The sequence below is a fragment of the Pieris brassicae genome, chromosome 10, assembly GCF_905147105.1.
Source record: "Pieris brassicae chromosome 10, ilPieBrab1.1, whole genome shotgun sequence".
Lineage (NCBI taxonomy): Eukaryota > Metazoa > Arthropoda > Insecta > Lepidoptera > Pieridae > Pieris > Pieris brassicae.
In genome coordinates, this window is record NC_059674.1 from 11,790,290 (window position 1) to 11,813,949 (window position 23,660).

General features: G+C 33.2%; 1 protein-coding gene and 1 long non-coding RNA gene across 5 annotated transcripts; one reads left to right on the forward strand and one right to left on the reverse strand.

The window, feature by feature from the left end:
• Positions 1-884: 884 nt before the first annotated feature.
• Positions 885-23,062, reverse strand: LOC123714876 (dual serine/threonine and tyrosine protein kinase-like). 4 transcript variants are annotated; one of them, XM_045669504.1, is made up of 23 exons: positions 22,871-23,062; positions 22,012-22,138; positions 19,888-20,035; positions 19,183-19,343; positions 18,641-18,757; positions 17,431-17,826; positions 15,943-16,130; positions 15,388-15,485; positions 15,113-15,324; positions 14,019-14,135; positions 12,232-12,346; positions 11,261-11,565; positions 10,882-11,035; positions 10,275-10,362; positions 9,704-9,871; positions 8,317-8,446; positions 7,896-8,014; positions 7,337-7,428; positions 6,365-6,497; positions 5,600-5,778; positions 4,535-4,760; positions 3,818-3,903; positions 885-3,222 (listed from the first exon to the last, which is right to left on the reverse strand). In XM_045669504.1, the coding sequence occupies exons 3-23, from the start codon at positions 19,994-19,996 to the stop codon at positions 2,996-2,998; spliced, it is 3,420 nt and encodes a 1,139-aa protein (XP_045525460.1). In that variant the 5' UTR covers positions 19,997-20,035; positions 22,012-22,138; positions 22,871-23,062; the 3' UTR covers positions 885-2,995. The 4 variants fall into 4 exon arrangements, with proteins under 4 accessions (XP_045525460.1, XP_045525459.1, XP_045525461.1 ...); XM_045669503.1 differs by lacking the exon at positions 22,012-22,138; XM_045669505.1 differs by lacking the exon at positions 22,871-23,062 and having other exon boundaries at positions 22,012-22,424.
• Positions 2,071-9,538, forward strand: LOC123714877. The gene is made up of 5 exons (XR_006754368.1): positions 2,071-2,207; positions 2,964-3,927; positions 4,538-4,797; positions 5,617-5,802; positions 9,490-9,538. It is a non-coding gene; the product is annotated as an uncharacterized LOC123714877 (long non-coding RNA).
• Positions 23,063-23,660: the final 598 nt, after the last annotated feature.

Consider the following 23,660-nt stretch of genomic DNA (forward strand, 5'->3'; position numbering starts at 1 on the left):
ATAACCGTACTTGTCAAAACTGTAACAGACTCAGTTACAACTTTTTCTATTAAGTGTTTCTATGTTTGGAATTTCTATAGCAGAAGAATAGCTTTAAATTTAATTTCAAGTGGCCGTACTTGATGACGAATGCTTCCTCACTGAACTCTGTTCACACACATCACTGAAAGGGCGTATATTTACATAATACTCGTATTTAGATTCACCCGCGCCGCTCGGCCAGACTAAATAATGCATGCAAATTCGTGGGAGATTTAATGAAAACCTAGCTCTTATTTGGGTTTATAAAAAACCAGACAATTGTTTTCTGGCCTCGAAACTCGAATGGAATTTATTTTCGGCTTACTTGCAGGTAATAATTTAGTGTTTTTACAGTTGTATTGACGTTTATTTTAAGCCTGTATGTGTAATGTTAATTTACGCTTATTAAAGGTATGAAAGCGAAGGCTAGGCGCTCTCAACCCTGTTACGTGTTTGAATGACGGCTACGTATAAGAGTTTTAATATGCGCACCTAACACTTGTACGTAATGTCAAAGAAAACATCTCGAGGTAACAGTATGTCTAAGACGCAAAAATCGGTGAGTCACGTTCCCTGAGGCTGATCACTAAATCAGTTAAAAAAACGTTACCAAGGTAATATAGATATGCATTTGTTTTTTCTTTTCATATAGATACGTAAACTTATAAACTAGCTATGTAATAATTTGTCTGGTATCACTTTGAAAATAAATACGCGCCAAACTAATGAGACACACAGCGTCCACATTTATGAATAGCAGATGTTCTTTAATAGTGGAGTCAACTAATTTAATATCGTACAGAAACAGTATTTTAAGTTATTAGGTAAATTAACTATATATAGGGAATAAGAATAAAAAGAAGAATCTGAAAAATATTTTATTATGATAAATAGCATTTAATTATTGCTTACAGAACAAAAATAAAACAACATTTGAACCTTAAATTTGTTCAAACATCTATAATATTTCAACATAGAAAACATAAGTAGCGAATAGTTCCATCGTTTGAAAATACTTTTATATTATCAATATGGCGGAAACATAACTTTATTAGACTGACACTGAATATATAAGGATGGAAGACTTGTGCTGTGTGAATTAACAATCATTATCTATAGATATCGCAAATGTGTTGAAGCGTGAAGTGGTGGTCGAAATAGCGACACTTTAGTACAATATTCGAATCCCTTCTAACATTATCTTTTCGCCGAAACTATAGACTACATAACACAAATAAAGCCAACAATATAATAAAATGCATATAAAAATCAATTACGAGATCACTTGATCAAATTTCATTGTTCAATAGGGTGATTTCCTTAATTTCATAAAACCAAATTGAAAATGCGAATATTTTTAATTTATGCTTAACGGTCAGTCTTAGTTTAGCTCGAATGTTGTGTATTTATAATTTTACAGTAACGTTTAATAGTTCGTTTAAACATCGAACGTGCCAGATATGAGGTAGCAGACAAAATAATTTTCATCTAATCTGTATAAACGTTTGTTTACAAACGTAAGGCCACCAATCAGAGGCCGTATCTGGCCAGTATTTGTCTGTGCGTGCCTAATTTGGAAGGTATTGTTAATGGAACATTTCTGCGCGGCCATAGTGACTGTGATAATGTGGCTTAATGTTTGACACGGTATAACCGTCACGGTTGATTGCGACACGGCACGTGTCATGCTCAATGACTGTATATATAAAGGAACCTTTAATGTAATAATAATATATAATACGTGACCTCTATATATATTAAAACATGTTTTAATACCGTTTATAATTGCGCTATACTAATATATATAAGCAAGAAGCGTATATTAAAACATACATATATTCAGATCTTTCCTGAGACCTCAGAAGAAGCACTTAAGACTAATGTATTCATTTAGAATAATTTCATTATCATTTTTAATTTAGCACCACTGAAACATTTTAATCTAAGGATATACCGAAAGTTTTTATTGACACGTTACTATAAAACTTGACATTTTTATTACTTCCACTCACCCGTAAATATGTGCTACCAGTGCATGTCTCACTGTTATATTCTATTACGAGTCGTTCGGTAAAAGAGTCAACAGCTGAGTGTGAGAACTCAATGGATGCAAGCGGAAGCAGTACGGGAGTGTGATGTTCTTAAAACAAATACTTAAGTGTTAACTAGACTGACGTGACTTACGGGTGAGTCCAGACTTTAGCCCCCGATAATGACCTAATTAGTATCACACGTTTGTATAGATTATAGAATAATCTTTGTTTGTGGTAATATTAACTGATTGTGTATAAAACGATTCAAACAGATTTTACAGTATTCATAACTTTGATTGCGTTATCCCTGACAGTTAGATTCACCCTTATCAGCCTTACTTCATATTTTTTAATACTACATACTTTTAACTGATACAAGCGATAGAAAATCTATCACTTATTATACTTATCGTAGTGCTTTTGTTACGCAAACAATAATTTTATTCGTAAATTGTTGTGAAAAATTCAATACAAAATTTTGGGAGAAAATTTACGAATATTTTTATCTCTTATTATAGAGAATAGGTGTTGCTAAGTTTATTGGGCAATGATGGCGTAATAGGAGGCTTATGGAATTGAACTTACAGATGCGGTATCAAACACTGAATAAAAAGAAAATAATACAATCGTGTCGCGTTTTGCAAACGCGACGATCCATCGCTTTCTTATAACTGTTAAGTGCCATATATTTAAAAAAAAGCAATCATAGATTGAGTGCTTATAAACAAAACGCAATTTCGATAAAAATCTATATCAATTTCCTTATAAAACATGGATTCAATCTTTTTTATGTGGGAACTGTATTTATACATCGTAACCATGGTAACGCTCTTAAATCCACATTTAAGGCCAATATCATTTGTCATTTTTTTTAAATTGAAATGTATTTTTTTCATATTTTGCCAACAGTTCAAAAATTTTGTCACAAACAACAAAGGCCGTCAATCATCCAGACCTGTCATATTAAGACTGTCATCTTCGGAAAGACTGTTCCGCTGTGTGAATATAGGTCCGGGTTCATCTTCGATAAGAGCAGCGCGTAATACTGCCTCAAGCCGCGGTTGGATATCCCCCAATAAGGCTCTTTGGCAAGGCTCTGTGGCCCAACAGGACTGCATTATGTCCCAACACTCGTCTGAAAACTGGGGCAAGCGTTCCGGTCGAAGACCTGAAAATATTGTCAATTAGGTTTATAAATAACTGGAAACGAGAAATTTTTGTTTCATCAATAAAGCATGCAGTGTTTATAAATATAGTTGAGAGATACAGATAAAGTTAAGAATTTCCAACAGTGCTGCCATCTTATGAGCAAAAATATGTTCGTTCCCAATTTAAATAAATTTACAAAAAAAAATCAGTAATTATATCACGATTCGATCATGTAGATTTAACTCTATTGTTATACGCATTTCCTTTATATTGACTTGATTATATACGAGTCGCAGTAATCGAAATGAGACAGACCTATCATCAGCACTGTCATTTAAGAACTTTCTTTTACTCTTATTCGTAAAAAGAACAAAACATTATTTACTTCTTTTCATCGTAGCGTAAACGCAATTTGACAGAAAGAGACAAATGAGTACTTTATAACAGTTGCAACAGTGGCACTGAGGTTGACTTGGTTTTTATAATTGTGTCATTATTAAATCATTTTTGAAGGCATAGGCAGGGACCGTATCTATTTGTCTATACTTTCTAAAATAAAAAGGAAGTTGAGATGTATATGCATTGTATTGTAAGATAAATGACTCTGATCTCACCTCGTTTTACCTTACTCCAGAGCTGTTCCTTGTTCTGGAAAGTCTCAAAAGCAGCTGGCAAGCGGATACTTCCCGCACAGAGATACCTGCCATGAACATTTAGTTATAAGGTATTTTATTATTTATTTATTAAGACTTCGTTACACTACAATATAAAAAAATGAACATAATTAAATCAAAAGGAGGGCAACTGGCGACCTTATTGCTATGAGCGATCACTTCCAAGCAACCACTGTGAGTAAAGAAAAAAAAAGTATTAAATTACATAAGATAGGCAAGAAGTGCAAATATATATGATATACACAGTTATTAAGACAAAACTAAACAGGAAACAAACAAAAAACAAACTAAACTAAAAAGATGATACATTAAAAATAAAAAGTAAAAAGACACATAAATCACGATAATTTAAGATAAGTCTCACGTCAGTAAGTAGTTAGTAAGAAAGCTCGGGATAGGATGTGGACAGGTAATATTTGGACAGAATAAATTTAAAGGTACTTAAAATAACAACATAAAATTAAAATAATCTTTTGACAATTAAAACATATGGATATCTGCATTGACGATTATAAAAACTTTAAAAAAACCCATCAAAGTAAAACTATATTTTAAAATTGCAAAGCTAGAAATTTTTAACTTCAAAACATTACAAAAAGATATCGTCGAGATAACTTTTAAATGAGTTCGTTAACTGAAAATATTTTTTTTTCTTACCAGAAGAGTATCCCAAATGCATACACATCGACCGCACTCTGATATCTTCCGGCCAGCAGTTCTGGTGCCATATGTACAGGTGTTCCTACCAAAGACCCCGATACCAGCGCTCCAGCGGCACAGAAGCCCAGATCAGATAATGCAGCTCTATTCTCGTTGTTCAAGAGGACATTCTTGAGTTTAATATCTCGATGGACTAGGCCTAGGGAGTGAAGATGTCGGATGCCTGAAACCAATACAACCACATTTTCATCTTCTCAAAGGTTTTCTTCGCACCAATTCTTGGTATAGAATATTCAAACACGTAACGTGAGGGATAAAAAATTGCTAAAGTACCTCTTAAAGCTGACTCAAGGGTTTTACTCAGAATTGATTTAGTCGGTGGTTATAAATATCCGGGTATAACGATCTGGGTTCGACACCTGGTTCTTTAAAAAATATATACGTTTGTTACTGCTTAGAAGAAATACACAGACTTGCCTACAATAGCATATGGAAAAGTGTATCTGCCGTTTGCCCCAGTTGGACAAACTAGTCTACTATATCATCACATAGATATTACTGCATCTAGAGTTAAGAAAAATAATTGTACATAATTCATAAAATTACAGTTAAATTCGCACACATAAATACATAGTATTGGCTTTGGTTAACATAGCTTTTACACATTGAAAGAAAACATTTTTTTAACCGGATTAAAGCTATTTGTATTATTATAAACTTATAATTATTTTACATAATTTTAAATTTAATTTTTACCGACTTTTTGCGTGCTTTACAGCGTGCATGGTTACGGTGACTGATGACAAAAAGGCGTTGAATGTCAAAAGTATCACAGCTGTAGAGAAAGCTGTGTTATCTGTATTTATTTCTCCGCAGTTGGTATCGGAAAAAAATAAATTTAAAATTATGTAAAATAATTATAAGTTTATAATAATAAAAATAGCTTCAATCCGGTTTAAAAAATGTTTTCTGTCAACATAAATACATGTTAAAACGTGTAAACTTATTGTTATTGTTATTCTACGGAGCCTTTAAAAACAATACTTTATGACACTAACTTACCTTCAACAATATCACAGCTGACTCTCATCCTTTGGGCAAAACTGAGTCCAGCTCTTACGGCAGTGTGAAGATCGCGAGCCCATCTCTCTGAGACCAATGTGACGCTAACACATCCGCCACCGCCACGCTGTACCAAGGACCCGAGTAGGCGGACGATACGCGGGTGGGACGGAATACTCCTGAGTTGGATAACATATTTGAAGGTGTGCTTTTTATAACATTCATGTACATTTTCGAAAATAATATATAGTTTATTTGCCTATTAATATACTTTTCACGTTCATCAAGTACTCTTACAGTTTTAGTATATTCAGGATTAAGGACCTTCAGAACATTTATTTGCTTTCATTATCAAGACTTTATATTTTTGATACATTATCCCGAACAGTTTTATATAGTTGTTGACAATACGCGCACAGCGTTTTCCATACTTTTTATTAATAATACAAGGGCGAACGTTATTTTGGCGTTCTTTAGATTAAAATTTGGGTGAATTAGACCGAACCGAGCGTTGTCATAAAATGTTACTATTTATAAGAAAACACTAAACATAGATTTAAATGTAATCATCTAAACTTATATTTTAAAGCTAAAGAGTTGGGTTGAACGTGCAAATACCGTGATCACGCACGCTGTAAAGTTCGCGAAACGTCGGAAAAATTTAAAGTTATCTATGTATTAATCAGGGTATATTTTTAAATTGATTTATGCACCGTTGTATAGAATTGATGTATATATAAAATTAAATGTATACAAGAAGATCACCTGGTATAGAAAAACTCCATAGCTAGCTCGTGGTAGTGTCTATCGTCAGCAGGCAATACAGACTTAGCAGCCACAGGCGTCGTTCCCGCCCATGAACCACGCACTGCGTATACCACACCGTACTGCCCTCGACCTAATGAATAGCACGTACATATTATACTGACTGGTTAAAATGCTTATATAGTATGTACTAGTATATAATTTTGTTGTCTAAATAACTAATAAATATATAAAAATACTAGCTGCCCCCGCGAACTTCGTTTCACGTTAACATGACTACTTAGCCTACCTATAGTACATATCAACATGGAACATTTTGCTATGCTACCCCAGAGAATGTTCGGTTTTCCTGAATGAAAACTTTTTACATGGTTCTGTGAATTTTTCTCTACATAAACCTCAGAGTTTAAGACATAAGTTTTTAATTTACAAATAAAAATAGGGGTTATTCGTAGAGGGGTGAAAATTAAGAGAGTATGCATTTTTGTTTGCTGTATCATGATAAACAAAAAAAATATAAAAAATTAAATAAAAGTTTAGGGGTGGACCACCCTTATCACGTAGGTGTTTGAAAGATAGATAGTAGCCGATTCTTAGACTTACTGAATATGCATTTAAAAAATCATAAGAATCGGTCGAGCCGTTTCGGAGGAGTATGGGAACGAACATTGTGACACGAGAATTTTATATATTAGAGATTAATTATTTATGAAATTTAATGAGTCTAATTTATTCGGTTGTAATAATTATCCGTTGAATTATATATAATAATATATAAATATAACCATCTGGGTTCGACTCTAGGTAAAAAAGTTATACGTTTGTTACTGCTTAGAAACCAACTTGCCTACAATAACATATGCAAGTGTAGTTGTTATTGCAACAGTTGGAAAAACTAGACTACTACATCTCGTCTGCATCATCTAGTTAAGAAAAATAATTGTATCCATAAAAGGACAGTAAAATTCGTACCGATTTCTCGGCCAAGGTCCGGTACGCCGTACATCAGAAGATCACACATTGATGTACTCTCTAGACACAACCGGGCGAAGAGCGGAGCGTACCTGAATGAAGATTTTATCATAATAATTACCAATATGTAACATATTATTGATTTATTAAGACAAAAGTTATGAGATAGTTGCGACGTGATACGGTCAACTACCATTTTACAATGTAAAGTACTTGGAAATAATTTCATTCCTAGATTTATATGCGGCTCTTAAAAAATGTATAGGGCGAGTCGTAATTACTATTTCTATCAGTTGGTTACATCTGTGTCCACATACATTTGACACGTATTTCAAATACTAAAAACTCTCTTTAATAAAAAGAAGGTTTATATTTTTGTTCAATTCAATCGATTTTTCGAGGTCTTCCTTCGCATTGAAAAAAAAAATGAATTAATTTAAGTCCTTTCTGACAATATGCTATTGACACGTTAAGCGATAATCGAATTTTAAGGATTCATATAGCTTGTTTCATCAGTAGACTTTTCTAAACTAATGTAAATGTATACAAGACAGCTCACTTCTTTCTAATGGTGAGTTTGACGTCTTCAGTATTATGCAGACGAGCAGTAAGCGCCGTGTCCAGTGACGTCAGCGCCGCTTGGTATCGCCCATGAGCGACGCTCAGACGCTCCACGATCTGTGAAAAACATTAATGCTAGATTTAAAATTTGCATTTAAAGATTTGTTTTTTTCATAATTATATCCATACATGACGTCGTCACATCAAACGTCAAACACCACACCGACTTAATGACTAACACGGACTCCCCAGTCTTCACCAGTCTTGAAGTCTTATATTCTTGATGTTATACTTCTTTTGACGCGTTAGGGAAAAATGATAAGAGTAAATTTTTACGTCACAAAAAACTGACACCCTAAAGTTAGCTATAGTCAACATTTTAGCTTTTTTGAAGTTATATAGTTTAACACACGTATTACCTGTTCGGAGATGAGGCGAGCGAGCTTATGCGTGGAGAGGGACGCGAGTGTGTGTAGCGCCACCTGCCGTCGCCAAATTGGACTTAGTGCACAGCACGCCGATTCGGCTTCGCCAGTCACTACTCGCAATCTGATAAATTAATTAAAACCATTAGTTAAACTTAAAACTATTCATAGATCATATTAGTGATGTTGAATTAATTCAATGCTTTCTGTTTTTTATGCGAATAATACGCAACAAAAGGAATTTTTACAAATAAATAACGCTCTTAACTTTATTGTGCAAATTGGGATTTTTTCGATTAAAGCAAGAGATTATATCGCTTGCCCCGGGAAACAAGTCACTATTAAGGGGCCGTTTAATTTTTACAAAAACATTAAAAATATGAGGATGTCTTCACTCCACGGAAATTATTTTGTGTACAAGGTTAGTAATACTCGTTTACTTAATTTACTTTCCTGAAGAATAGCAAACAATGATTTACGTTACTATAGTATATAGTATATATTATACAGTTTTAGTTTAGAGTGTAATTCTACTAAATAATCAAAATAAAGAGTGGTAATACATTATTACGTTACGTTCTAGACATTTGTCAAAATGTCCGGTTACTGTGTCGTCCGTAATTAAGTTTGGATATTTTTTTATATAATAATAATTATTATATTATGATATAGTTACTTTAACTATTTATACTAAATGCCCAACAAAAATGTTTCAATCGAAATCGAATGAAAAAAAATGTTTTTGAGATATATACATATATATATATTTGTATATGTAATGTACTAAGTTTCCTAGTAATAAAATAGCATTATCTTGATAAACTTTTCCTGAAAAAAAAAGATAGAAGAAGATGGCGATTCCTTTAAGGACTCTGCAGTTAGGTAATGGAAATTACTTCCCGTCCCTTTAAATTTCTTCTGTACAAACATTACCTGTCCACATTGTATCCCTAACTTTCTTACTTACTACTAATTGACGTGAGACTGATGTTAAATTATCGTGATTTATGTGTCTTTTTCCTTTCTATTTTTAATGTATCCTCCTTTTAGTTTAGTTTGTTTTTTTTGTTCCTGTTTAGTTTTGTCTTAATAACTGTGTATAACATGTATTTTTGCACTACTTGCCTATCTTATGTAATTTAATACATTTTTTTTCTTTACACACAGTGATTGCTTGGAAGAGATCGCTGGAAAGCGATAAGGCCGCCAGTTGCCCTCCTTTTGACTTAATTATGTTCATTTTTTTATATTGTAATGTAACGAAGTATTAATAAATAAATAAATATTTTGCTTTTACAACTTTGTTCCCCGAGACAAGCGATATGTACCGTTACTTATTGTGATATACTTTACAATAGATTAATAAATTAAGCCTACCGACCTATAGAACAGTCTTCTAATGGAGTCTAATAAGCTCCTCAGTAGGGAGAAGGATGCGCAAGGCTGCAAGTCGATCCGATCCGCCGCAGAAACCACTTGCCGCATCGCTTCACTCGCCGGACGACCGCCTAGCTCTTCTCGGCAACACAACTCCAACGATTCTAGACACCTGAAAATGCATATTATCTAAAATGAACGATACAAATTAATATACACAACGTTTATAGAAGCATATTTTTAAAACAAAATATTCAATTTTGATTGAAATAATAAAAAGATTGCAATTAGACGAATCTACTTATTATTATGTAGTATATGGTATTGTCTTTTATTAACATAACTTTTATAGATTTAAATAAAACACTTTTTTACCGGATTGAAGCTATGAATTATTATAAACTTCTAATTATTTTACATCATTTTAATTTTTTTTTTAATTTAAAAATTATCGCAGTCCTGTAAGCTAAGGAAAAATGTATTCAATATGTTTTAATTATATTTTCCAAAGAAAGTTTCATACAGTTTCCATGTATAATGTACAATTCTAGTATATGTGTATGTATTAAACTTACCTCTGTAAAGTACCAAAGTAAGTGTCTTTGAGGCAATCTACAAACTTGACTAGCTTCACACTTATCTTGTGACTTAGTTTGGACAGGACTGAAATCAAATAAATTTTGATATTACTTCAACTTTCGCTTACAAATAGTTTTAATGTATGTTTGTTATTAGTCAGGCTAGGCCTAGTTTAAACGCTAGAGCTTATATAATTATATTCGATCGCTCAACGATTCGTTGACTTTTGTATAGTTACAACCTTTAGAAAGTAATTACAAAATGTAATTATTTTTGCGTAAAATAAAGTGATTTTTGCTTGTTTTATTAAAAATATATTTTTGTAATACTCAAAATGAATGCTGAATGTATAATTTGACAAACATCTCTCATTTAATACTATCACCGTATTGTCTTGTTGAAAATCAATACAAAACAACAAACATCTTACTACAGCTAGTATGTAAAGAAATAGCTTACTCATATAGAAATAAATTTAAATATGTTAAGGCTTCGTAAGCTTTACACAATAATTAGTGCTCTTTACCCAAAAAAACTATTATACAAAAAGACAATTAGTCAGAACAATGCTCATATACCTAGGCTTAGGGAAATTGAACATACCTGTCCTTTGCACGTCAAGCGAAGCCTGCTTGGTGGATAAGGTAGTGTTTGAGCAAGTGGATACCGTGCTTCGACCACTAAAACTTGGAGAAAGGGGGAGCGACTCAGTTTCGTTCGCTATTGGGATTGTACCGCTGAGAGGCTGTCTTGTACTCTAAAAGTTCAATATTCTTACTAAGACCTTTTTTTTGGATGACACGATAGGAATAACTAGAGACCTAAATTAATATATTCCGAAAACTTTTACGAGTAAATGTAATATAGCCATCAATTACTGCATAGCCAAAATGCAGAAGGGAATGAATTTTTAAATTAAAATGATAAAACATAAGATTCCATAATCCGGCTCGAAGGACCAAATAATGCAACCTTTATTTACCTTAAAATAATCTATATAACTCTGACTAGCTCCAAAGCTTTCCTCATTAGACATCACAACATCATAATCATCGATGTTAAAACTATCGTACGACAGCGCTTCTTCACCATCCGACAAACTCACATTGTCTTCCTCATTGTCCACCAAATGGCACGAATCTGCCTCATCCAAATCGTTTTCATTTCTAGTACTACTTTGTGGCCGATTGATTTGGCTCAGTCGTATTGCTTTATTCGGAGACTTTCTGGGTGTGTAGAAAATTGAATTCGAGATCATGAATTGCCTGTCTTGATGACACGGGAGATCTAAAATATTAAGATTAAATATTAGTAGTCGCTTGTTAGATATACGACCGCTCGTTTAGTATAAATATGCAGCAAATAAAATAGTATGTAAGAAAGAAATGCAAAATGGAGGACTGTCTATAAAAGTCATTTATTCAATTTAGAAGATACCTGTTTATAGTATATGGGAAATATTATATAAGTCAAGCATATGGGCACAGAGGGCACTGGCACACGCATCACTTCCATATTACTTACGTGCTCGGACACATACGCGCGAAACAAGCACGACTAGTTTTTGTGGTTACGTGCGAGTGTAGGTTAAAAGATGTCAATGTCACGTGTCGATAAAGTTTGAGTAACAATAACTTTGAAATGTAAGTATGAGAATTTTAAGATAATAAGTATGTGGAACTAATGAATAATATGCATGTGCTACTAGTATATTACCAAGTAGTTTAGAAAAATAATAAAATATAATGAAGTGAGCTGGTACAGGTATAAACGACTTATTAGTCAACAATCGAAATTAGTTTTAAGTAAACTTCAATTACGAATCAAGCAATTGTTTATTAGCTAAAGATGAGAGAATATTAATTAACTTTAATATTTTAACCACATTTCCTGTCCTTCCTGTCCTCAACATTTTTCTGAAATAATTAAGTAATTAAATTTAAAGAACCCTACCATCAACGCTCCAATCCATATTGTGTATTTCATATTTCATCTCCTGTAATACTTCTTGCATTATCTGCACCAATTCCTGTTTCTTGTCACCCTCCGAGAACTTAGCATTTATAGTCTGTAAAAATAATTATATTTTTTTTACTATACACAAACATGTACTTTCCTATTTGCATAGTATTTTTTCATGCATCGTAATGCAAATTAAAATGTCAAGATTTATGACAGAGTTACCCGTACACCTCAAAAAAAAATCAGTATCATTGCACGATTTTATCTAAAGGGAAAGTTTTTAATTTGCTGTAAGTATAAGCTAAAACATAAATTATTAAACCTCAACAAAAATTGACTTAGTATAAGCTAGAGGGTTCAAAGCCAAGTTGCCGGTAGTAGATAGATGTAATTTTCAATAGAAAAAAATTACTACTATTTTCTATATATAATCGATTCATAACACTTATGTTGGACTGTACTAAACATTCGGTCCTTACAAATGAAATTGGAGTTTTGTATGGGAGGACCAACAAGTAGATTTTTTGTAAATAACTAGTCCAGCCATAAGTTCTGTTACAAATGAAAATGCATTTTTTAACGAAGTAACGTAACTATTAAAATTTATACCTACATATTTATGAAAGTCACAGCAAAAAAAATATATTCTATTCGAAATGGCTACCTTTGGTTTTTATACAGGACGTTAGTCTTTTGATTTACGCACTGTTTCCAAGGGAAAATTCACCACTGCTTGCTCCAAAGATATTTTAAGCGACCCAATGTCATCGTTTCTTTCATGTCGTCTAAAACCGACCATAATTTAAAGTCGACCTCATCTCGTGACTAGATGTAGAATCCTGCTGAGAAATACACGATATACTTTTTAAAGTGTATTGCTGAGACGTCTCACAACATGATCCAAGACTGTATCTTGATACACTTACACATCTTGACTGAAGGATTCACTCATTTGTCAGAAAACTGTAGTCTTGTAACTCCTTAATAAGACACGCCCCACCAAACCATCACTGACGCAGGATGATGACCTTGTTGTAACTTTCCGACCAGTTGAGCAGCTTCTTCAGAACTGTGAGCGTACACTTTATCATTTTGCTTATTGTAGTGTTCTTCAATCGTAAAATTTTTTTCACCTGCATTGCGCAACAGAAGACGTTTTGATCGACTTTGACTTTTGTTTGACTCTCTTTAGGCGTAAATATTGATTTAGGACATGTCCTATATATCGACGATAAGCACCGAGCTTCAGGTCTTGTACGCGACAGGATCCCAGCGGGAATCTTCATTTCTCGCGATAAATTTTTAGTTCCTAATGGGCTTTCGACGCATTCTGGCTTTAACAGCCTTTCTAGTTCTAACAGCACGCAGCCGTAACGATCTTTTCTCGTCTTCGAAAGACGAAGTGTATTTGTATCTGTTGATAGTACGATATACGAACATACAGCTGATACCAAACTTTTTAAGCGTTGAATATGGCCGACGGCTCCATACACACTTAGTGCAATACGATCACTGCAATCCTATTTTCTTTAACACCCCATTCCATATTGTAATTTGAAAATCAACACGAAAAAGTATATGAAATGGCGTAAAATCGAAAGAAAACTTTTAAAATAATATACGTTCTAAATTCAAAAAAATTAAAAAAAAGAAAATTGTAACAGTATTTATGCCCAGACTAGTTAATATCGATTAAACTCAACTCAAAATGTTTTTATTTTTATAGCTAAACAAGTACACTTAAGTAAAATTAATTGTAAATTTATTTATTTACTCACTTCATACAAATACTGTTCCTGTTTGGCAACATACTGTATCTTTTTAGGCACCACCTGTAACTCTCTCGCCAGATCAAACGAAGACAATATCAACTCTTGAAGTACCTTTACATGTATCTGAAAAATTATACATTTATATATAAATATCACTGTTAAATCTTGCTTTAAAAGAATTCTGGAAGCTCTATAAGAGACATATTTTTTATGTTAGTATCAGCGAAAATGTTTTAAATTGCTTTTGTAGCTGTTAAATTGTATTATTGACGGCCTGAGCTGGAAATTTTTATATATTTTGACAATAACTATTGCCTTGGTTAAGAATAATGTGGGGTAGAAATAATGTGACATTATATTGGTGAAAGAATTTTAGAAATGAGCCCAGTAACTTTTTGTTTATTCGTAATAAACATAAAATATTTCCCAATCAAGTACTATGAAAAAAATATTTTATATATTTATTTATAGTAGTGAAACTTCTTTATCGACGTTGTAAAAAAAAACCGTCACAGTTTCCCGTTACGCGTCACATTTTACCGTTACGCGCCATCTTTTTATTTCCCCTACCACGGTTGATTCGAAGAGATTCGAAACCATTAATAACAAAAATATATAATAACGATAACAATGACAGTAATCATTCTATTACAATTAATGAAATTCTGTAATAATCTTAGTAGTAATAAGATGAAATGAAATAATTATATTATTTGTATTCATGTCTATGATAATAAAAGCCTTTTGTTAAACTTTATCTAATTTAAGATAATTTTCCGAAAAATAAGGTCATAAAGAAGTTGCACTTCTTATGTGTGTACACTAAGTACACAAACACATTTTGTTTTAATATTCTTTTAACTTATCACAACGTTTTTAACGACTTAATTATTAAAAGTCCAGTAACAATGTAAAAACAAATTGTTAAACATTTTGCACATATACTTAAACCATCTCTCATACGTCAAAAAAGTATTGGTTTTTGACAAACAGGAGTTCTTGTTCGCGCTAAGTCTTGTTGAAGCTTATCTACATACAGACGGCAAAATTAATGAAAAATGAATTAAATTCGTATAGAGCATTTATTACTAACAACTCACCTCACTTAGAACCGAGAAGTGTTCCAATATGCAGTTCTGTACACATTCAGTCGCGAACTTAAGCACATTATTTATCAACACAGTTCTGCTTTTAACTGTACGTACGACTGGGTCTCTCTTACGCTGTGTATCCGTCTTATCTATGTTCTTAAAAATATCTGAGTCGTCTAAAATCAGCCATTGAGATTTTGCGCGATGCTTTGCGGAGATTGCTGCAAGTATTGCCGTGGTTATTAAAAAAAAAATTATATGCTAAGGCGATACTAGGTACTTACAAGCAACTTCCCACTGATCAAGCAACTCGTTCAAGAAGGCTGTCTTTTCCTCTTGAGATCGGATTTCTAAAGCTTTCCGATCCAAGGACTTTGTGGCACTGTATAATCAGAATAACATTAAATTCAGAATTTTTAATTTAATAGTATTACTACAGAAATTAAAGTTTTTATTATTTTTTGCTTTTCAAGAATGTTTTTATTGCAGTTAAGTATGCAGTTTTTATCAAAGTTGTTACTCCTTGTTGCAGAGCAGTGTTGCTCTACGGGCTTCGGCATGCGAATCTCATCCCTGAGGTCATAGGTTCGATCCCCGACTATGCACCAATGGACTTTCTATCTATGTGCGCATTTAGCTTTTGCTCGAACGAATATGGAAAACATTGTAAGGAAACCTGTTTGCCTTAGACCCAAAACGTCGACGGCCAAATGACAATGAAACAGATAAAGAGATCTATGGTCCAGACCTAAATGGGTTGTAGTGCCACTGGTTTTTTTTTCTTATTGCAAAAAAATGCGAGCGAAATGTTTGATAATTAACTACAATTAAAGACTCACGCAATTCCATCTTTTAAAAGATCTCTGTCAGACTCGGGCAGTTCTTCACTCCTATACGGCGATTCAGTCGACTCAGTCGCTTCATTCACTTCCATTCGTCGGTCCTCACTCAGACTGTCCGAGAAAAGAACGAAAAGGACCTGAGAGCTGGAATTAATTTCCTTTATTTGATGGAGATCCAGACAATTCTGAAAAAATACAATTTATTTTACTATTATTAAACATTGTTATTTAATCATTTACACTGTTGGAGTAATACAGTAGAATTAAAATAATTAAGCAAGAGGAGGGTACTGTGAGAACAAAAAAAATATTAGATATGGTGATTAAAAAATAATGCAACAAAACAAAACAATTAAAACATATGTGTACTAGAAAGGGATAATATAAGAAGTACACATCCTTACCAATACATATCCGAACCGATTTTGGAACGCAACGAAATTTGACTGACATCGCCATTATATTAATCGTTTGAATGCCATGTAATCATGAAGTTACATACATATAAGCCTTACCCAGTATGGAATAAAATCTTTAAAATATATTATTCATTTAGTCACACTTTATTGTACAACATAAAACCTTTAGTATGTAAGTACAACATTTAATGTTTTTTTGAGTCAAATAACGTTTTTTTTAATTAACAAATAAAATACAACGCGCGGCCTTACCGCTTTTGATTCATGCTTTTTAGAAAATATAAGTTACAGTATTTGTAAGAGCCAAGGCTGTACAGTGTACATTTTGCTCACTCATGCTTTCTTAGAATTATAAGCGTGATGATCCCTATGTACGTGCCAAAGTTGATACATTTTACGTACGTCCATGGCACGTACATTTTGATCACTTATAAACGTGAGTTACGCCTCGAGAGTATAGCAGGCACTCTCTTCTACATTACAGCTATTCGTTTCATAGCAATTAACTAAATCATGGGAGTTACACCCCGAGAGCATAGCCAGACGTAGGCACTCTCTTTGACTTATTAAGAAAAACACTTTTTGAACGGTTTAAACCTATGTATTATTTTTAAAGCTTATAGTTATTTACATAACTCTAAATTTTAAATTTTTTTCGCGTTTCGCGTACTTTTCAGTGTGCGTGGTCACGGTGACTGCGTAAATAACTATAAGTTTTAAAAATAATACATAGCTTTAATCCGTTCAAAAAGTGTTTTTCTTAATGTGTCAAAGCTATTTTAACAAAAGACAATACTCTCTTTGACTGTTAAATTTGCATTCATTCGGTACATAGCAATTAGCACGTCATTATTTCGCCCATATTCTATTGTAATACGCGAGTGGTTAATATAGAGTAAACCAAGAAACCTCTTTTATTTAAAGCACCCGATGACCCAGGAACCGTACATTTTGGTCCTTCGAGCCTTCCAGGAACCGTACAGTACTAAAACTTTAACTTGATGCACTTTTACGAGTTAATGCGACAAACTTACATAACATATATTAAGAGACCGTAAAATCTCACCTCTACACTGAAGACCGCCGGTTCACAGCTCTCCTTCCAGACAACGGGATAAATTTTCTTGACTATATCAACTTTCGTGACATTATACAAATCAAAGGTCGCCCAAAAATCATCATCGCTTCTCGAAACCGACATTTTATTAATTGGTTCGTTGAAGATATTCCTTCCATAGCGGTCCAGCGCGTAGAGATATATCGGGGAGTAATTCCGTAAAATGCTGTCTCGTTTTTGATAAAAATCTGAGTAGAGCTCTTTTAGACCGTGTAAGGATGTCTGGCCAGAATCGGTTTCAAGGTCCGGCGGAATGATTATTCGAAGACCATCTTTGAGGAAGGAATTGTTCAGTTCGATTTCAAGCATCGTTGTGAGGTCGTTACTGTCTTGACGAAGTATATCCTAAAAATATAAAATTACACATCAAATTGATAAATTAGGTTAATAATAATAATAATCAATGGCGCTACAACCTGTTTAGGTTAGGCCCAGACGGCCTCAGATTTCTGTATCTGTTTCATGATCATTTGTAAATTGAATAGGCAAGTAGGTGATCAGCCTTCTGTGCCTGACTCACGCCGTCGACTTTTTGGGTGTAAGGCAAGTCGGTTTCCACACGATATTTTCGTTCACTGTTCGAGCGAATGTTAAATGCACACATAGAATGAAAATCCATTGGTGCACAGCCGGGGATCGAACCTACAACCTCAGAGATGAGCGTCGCACGCTGAATCTACTAGGTCAATGCAGCTCTAAAGATAAATTAGGTTTATACGTGGAATAAAGAGCGTTTTTATCCTGATAACGAATTTATTCACTTATTCAAACCCAAAACTGTAGTCTATAAATCAATTGCACATCAAAATTTGGCAGGTTTTCTTTGTCTGACAAACGAACCTACGGGCTGCTTTAAATGGGTTCGTTGCCAGCCTTTGAGGGAGGAAAATGCTCTTTTTTTAAACAAATTGATTTTCTCTGGTATACTTGTTAGTTCGTGTATTACACGCTTAGTAACTTAATTAATTTTATATTGTTTTATTATTTCGAAACAACGGGCAAATACGCTGATTTAATTTGAGTCACGTAGGTGACTTGTGCCTACACTAAACAATTTTTTTTCTGCGGGAAACTAACCAAAAAATATCGTTTGCTAAAAGTGCTACTAGCTAAGCAACAGAGGCAATACTACAATAGAAAATGTTTGATATTTCAATACCTGCAAAGGCAAAGTGTCCCATGGCTGTCGATTGCACTCCAATTCTTCAACCAGCTCGAACTCACTTGTCCCTAGCGTGAGGTGTACTTGGGTGCTCGACCCATACTGAATGCGTAACTGGAATGTACAATTTAGACATGTTACTCAAACATACACTTAAGAGTTCTATAATCTTAATTCCTTTTATCAGCTCGGTACTTCCTAAATAAATGTCTTAAATCAAGTATTCATATTAAAAACATTTCAATTTTCAAATTGAATCTTCTATTTGATAATAAAGCAATAATAAGCAGCAGCATAACAAACCTATATACACCACATATATTCATACATATAGTGCCACACTGACACATACATTTTTAGATTTTAAGACACGTCGGCTTCCTCGCGTTATTGCTTTTATCATAAGAGCAAAGAATCTATTACGCACTTAGTAATAAAAATCCATTGGTGCAATCGTGATTCGAACGCAAGAGCACAGTCTTGAGGGGCAGAAGCTTAAACGTAAGCAAAAGAAAATAAGAATGAATAATTAGTGGTACCCAGCGGCATCCTCTAGGAAGTGGGTCGGGCAGCAACCGCCTTCCAAGAATGCAGTGCACAAGACGAGCCTTTGCATCGGGACTAGTTCCCAGAATAACCAGCGCAGTAGGTCGGGAACATTGTTCATTTATGTCTTCTACAGTTGATGACACATCGGGATCTGCGCATATTGAAAATGTAGTGTACTTTTTATTTCTATGCCTAATTCTGTTGAAATCTAACAATATTACTATTTCGAGTTAAACTTCACTACAGATTCAATCGCAAGCTAAAATATTTACTTAACTGCCCTATGCTTATTTTAATTATTTCTCAATTAAATTGTTTACAGAAAATCTCTTACGTACCAGATCAATATCTTTAGATCGATCAATTACAAATATCCGCACAATCAGCCATATATAATAGGCATGCAAATGTCATATAAATTTTTACAAAGTCTTATTAAGAACCTAAAATAATGTCAAAGTTAAATCGTTACAATCGGCGTCAAATCTATGGTCCAAATACTCACCTACGTTATAAAGGCACGTTGCCTTTAAAAATTTAATTAAAGAATTAAATGGCAGTGATCTATAACTTCTGGGAAGGTGATTAAACAGTTTTGTAGCCATTGCGTAACAATTGTTGTATACATCGTGGTGGAGCATGCCGGAACCCACAGCCGTGTTCGATCCCTTGTAATATAAATAATGAAATCTTACCACAATTCAACACGTCTCTCACATCTCGCAGGGCGCGGTTCGTGTCTCTGAGCAGAACGCGTAGAGTGCGCAGGCGACCCGCGCTCCTTCGCCATCCGCTTCCTGCCATCACCACCCATGTGACCACTAACCACGATTAGACAACAGCCTAAAAACAAAAGTCCATATGTATCCTATATTTGGAATATTAAAACTACAAAATGACCTGATATCCTAAGGCTCATAAAATGTTTCAGGTTTAGAAATGCAATAATAAAAGAGGCAGACATGACTCGTATCGGATACTTTGATTTTAGAGGAAACTCAACCGAAACAATCGGAGTAATCGCGTCATCACTACACGGAGCAAAGGACCCAGGGATTTTCCCTATTATTCAAGTCCAAGCCCTTTTTATGGAAAACTTATGTGTAAACTACCTAACTAACAATAAAAGTTATATGCTTTTCAATGCTTTCTAATTTTCTTACTAAAATAATAATTAAAATGATTAGCAGCGTTATAAGAGCTTTTTCATATCATACTGAACATTATTTCAGTAGAATAAAAACAAAAAGTAAGGTAAGGAAAACAAATAAATATAAAAAATAACGAAATTAAACTATCTACTTATAATATAAAATAAGGATTGTATGCACTCCAGCGTCTAATAAATGCAAATATATGCAGTTCGATAAGAACACAGGAAACTATTAAATAAAACCGATATTATTAATTAAGGGCCAAAAGGAAATGCGTATCACATTCTAGTACTATTCTAAGATATGAATATAGCTTTGAACTTTGGTAATGATTGGAAAAAGATAAATAGAGTATAAGTCTCTTATTACGATGGTATAATCGTCAAAATATATCGTGTTAATAAAACTAGCCGGTTTACAAAAATATATTTAACAACATGTTGTTCGATAAGGCAGAGAAAAAGTAGTATATGTGTTAATTATACTATTATAATTTGTATCCGATTATTACCGATATCGACACATGTATATTTAATACGTATTTTCGATGTGGTTTGCGAGCGTGTTTTACTAGTTTTAATGACGCATCCATACGCTAAATTGTGAAATCAACACCGAGGCCGTTAGTATATACTTTAGAAATAAAATTTTACACAGAATCTTATAATTTTTTAATTAAAAAATACCATATATGATGAAATAACAATTATGCTAGGTGGACAAATCATAAAAAAATATGAAGCTGGAATGTGGGTTCTTCAGCCTCTCTTCTTTCTTGCTGCACTTAACTTTTAAATGCAATATCGAAAATTACATGGAAATGCTCAGGATCTAGGCATGCATACCTTGCATGCAACCTAATAGAACAGGTATTCTACATTTGAAAAATTACATATATAGTTAAGCAGTTTTATACTAAGCTGTGAATCCAGTAATGTTTATAGTAAGTGGCTTATAATTTACTCAATGATGTATCTTATTCGACGGTGAGGTCATCATAGATAATTTCAGATGTTTTATTATCAACTATTCATGCTATGTGTTATTACTACAATTGGTGCTTATAATTTATAATATTTAATTTAAATCTGACAAGACAATTTGTTGCATTAAAATGGCAACATCTTTAAACAATTTTTTGGCTACAAACATATTTTGTTAGGTAATTGAAATGCACTTAATATTTATATATATTATAAGCAGTAAAGTTAGTTTATAGGGCCACTGCCCTACTGGCCGGGGTTATCTATGCCAACCTTGGTGATGGGTCAACCAAGCTGCCTTGATCTCTGCTATACTGGTGCTTATTTTATAACAAATTGTATGAAAGGCTTTAGTTACAGTAGAGCCCATTGTATTGGTCAAATTATGTTCTAAAACAAACACATTATAAAAAAAAATGTTTTTCTACAACTCCAGTACCTACTAATTAACTAAGAAACTGTAATAAGTTTAACAAATAAATCTTTGTTAAGCACAGGCTGAATGTTAAGTACAGGGGTCAGGCTAACGGTTGCAGATAATGGCCGCCCTGAGTTCCTACAAATTTAACACTACATAAAAGTACCACCCAGAGTCTGTACATATTGATAATTTCAGAGAATGATGACAGGACTTAGAATAATTAATTTTTAAGAGAACAAGGCAAATGGGCTGGTGACTCACCTGATTTAGTAATATAGCTGCCCATGGACACTCACACTGCTAGAAGGCTTGAAAATGTGTTGCCAGCCTTTTAAGAATTGGTACCCTCTTATTTTGGTGCCCGTTTGAGGTCCATGGCAAAACATGCCTTAAAAACGCTCAGTTACTCAATACTAAGGCCAATAATTTGCAACATTATATTTAATGCTACTGTGGAGTACAAAAACAAAGACATATTTCAACTCTTTAATATTATGCTAATAATTATGCCTACCCCTTCACAAAAAAAACCAGATAAACCGCTCGAAATGGATTATCCCCCCTCAAAAATGGAATTATGGTAATAAGATGTATATTATATGATATAGGATATATTAAAAAGTTTTATTTATCTCAGTCTACATGATGGGAGGTTGGAATTTAGTAGATAAATAATGATCATAAATGAAAAAATATTACATCACCATTGTGGCCCATAATACATGTTATATTTATCAAATGCCCTTATAACATATTTAAATTTGTTTTACAAAATAACGCAATTCGTAAATCACATGTTTAATCTATCAGACTTTAATAAGATTTATATAATAAAATTATTCAATAGCTCTATAACTAACATTCTTTATAGCACATGGGCTTAGTAAATATAATTGCTTGTATTATTACCTTCTACAACTGCACGTAACATTATTATTAGTTCTAAATAAAAATGTAAGTAGGTAGGCACAAGTCACAACGTCAAACTTGCGAAACTGTTCCGCAACAATAATTTCTGTGTTTTTGTTGGTGAAACTCAGTAAGTAATAATTACACCGATAAAAAAAACAAGTTAATACTCATTTTAATAACTGTGCAACGTAAATAAACAACCACTTACCTACAAAAGCAATAAATTGATAGTAATTGGTACAAATTGCTATAAATTCACTTTACATATTAAACACTCAGTAGATACAAATGAACTGCACGGTATGGTAAATAATCTCAAAAACCTATTAGATAAATATAAAGTAATTTATTTTTTTTCCTATCGGAATTAACAATATACACAGTCTATTAAGAATAAGTAAAAACATTTATATTTTTTGTTATGACTTCAATAAGTTTTGACTTATGACGTCTAATGTGGTTTACCGTTGACATTTCAGGTTTGAAAGACGTCAAGTATCTGACAGTGATATCACATCGATAGTCAACGGTACTTGTTGTGAACAAGTACTCAAAGCAAATTAATAAAATTAACTCCAAAATATATCAATGTATACATTTAATTTTGTGATAAGTTATATAATTTATATTTGTGTTTAACAACCAATTTAATTAATATCTAGAACATGACCGCAAACGATACAATAGACAATAAGGCCGCAACATCGTATCTAGCGCGCAATAATTCAAAATTACGCAGATAATAGTGACTGAGAACCTAATTTCCATAAAAAATAGTAACTAGAGCAATATTAACATTGTCTTTTAATGACACACGGTATTAAATTGTATGTCATTTCGGCGCATGCGGTCTTTTATAAGGCTTAATCATATAATTGAAGACATTATTATGATAATAATTTACGTCTCTAATAAAATATTATAGCTATTATAATTGAGCTATCACTGTTCCTATTATTGAGCCAATAACGATAACACTTAATCGATTATAGGCTACC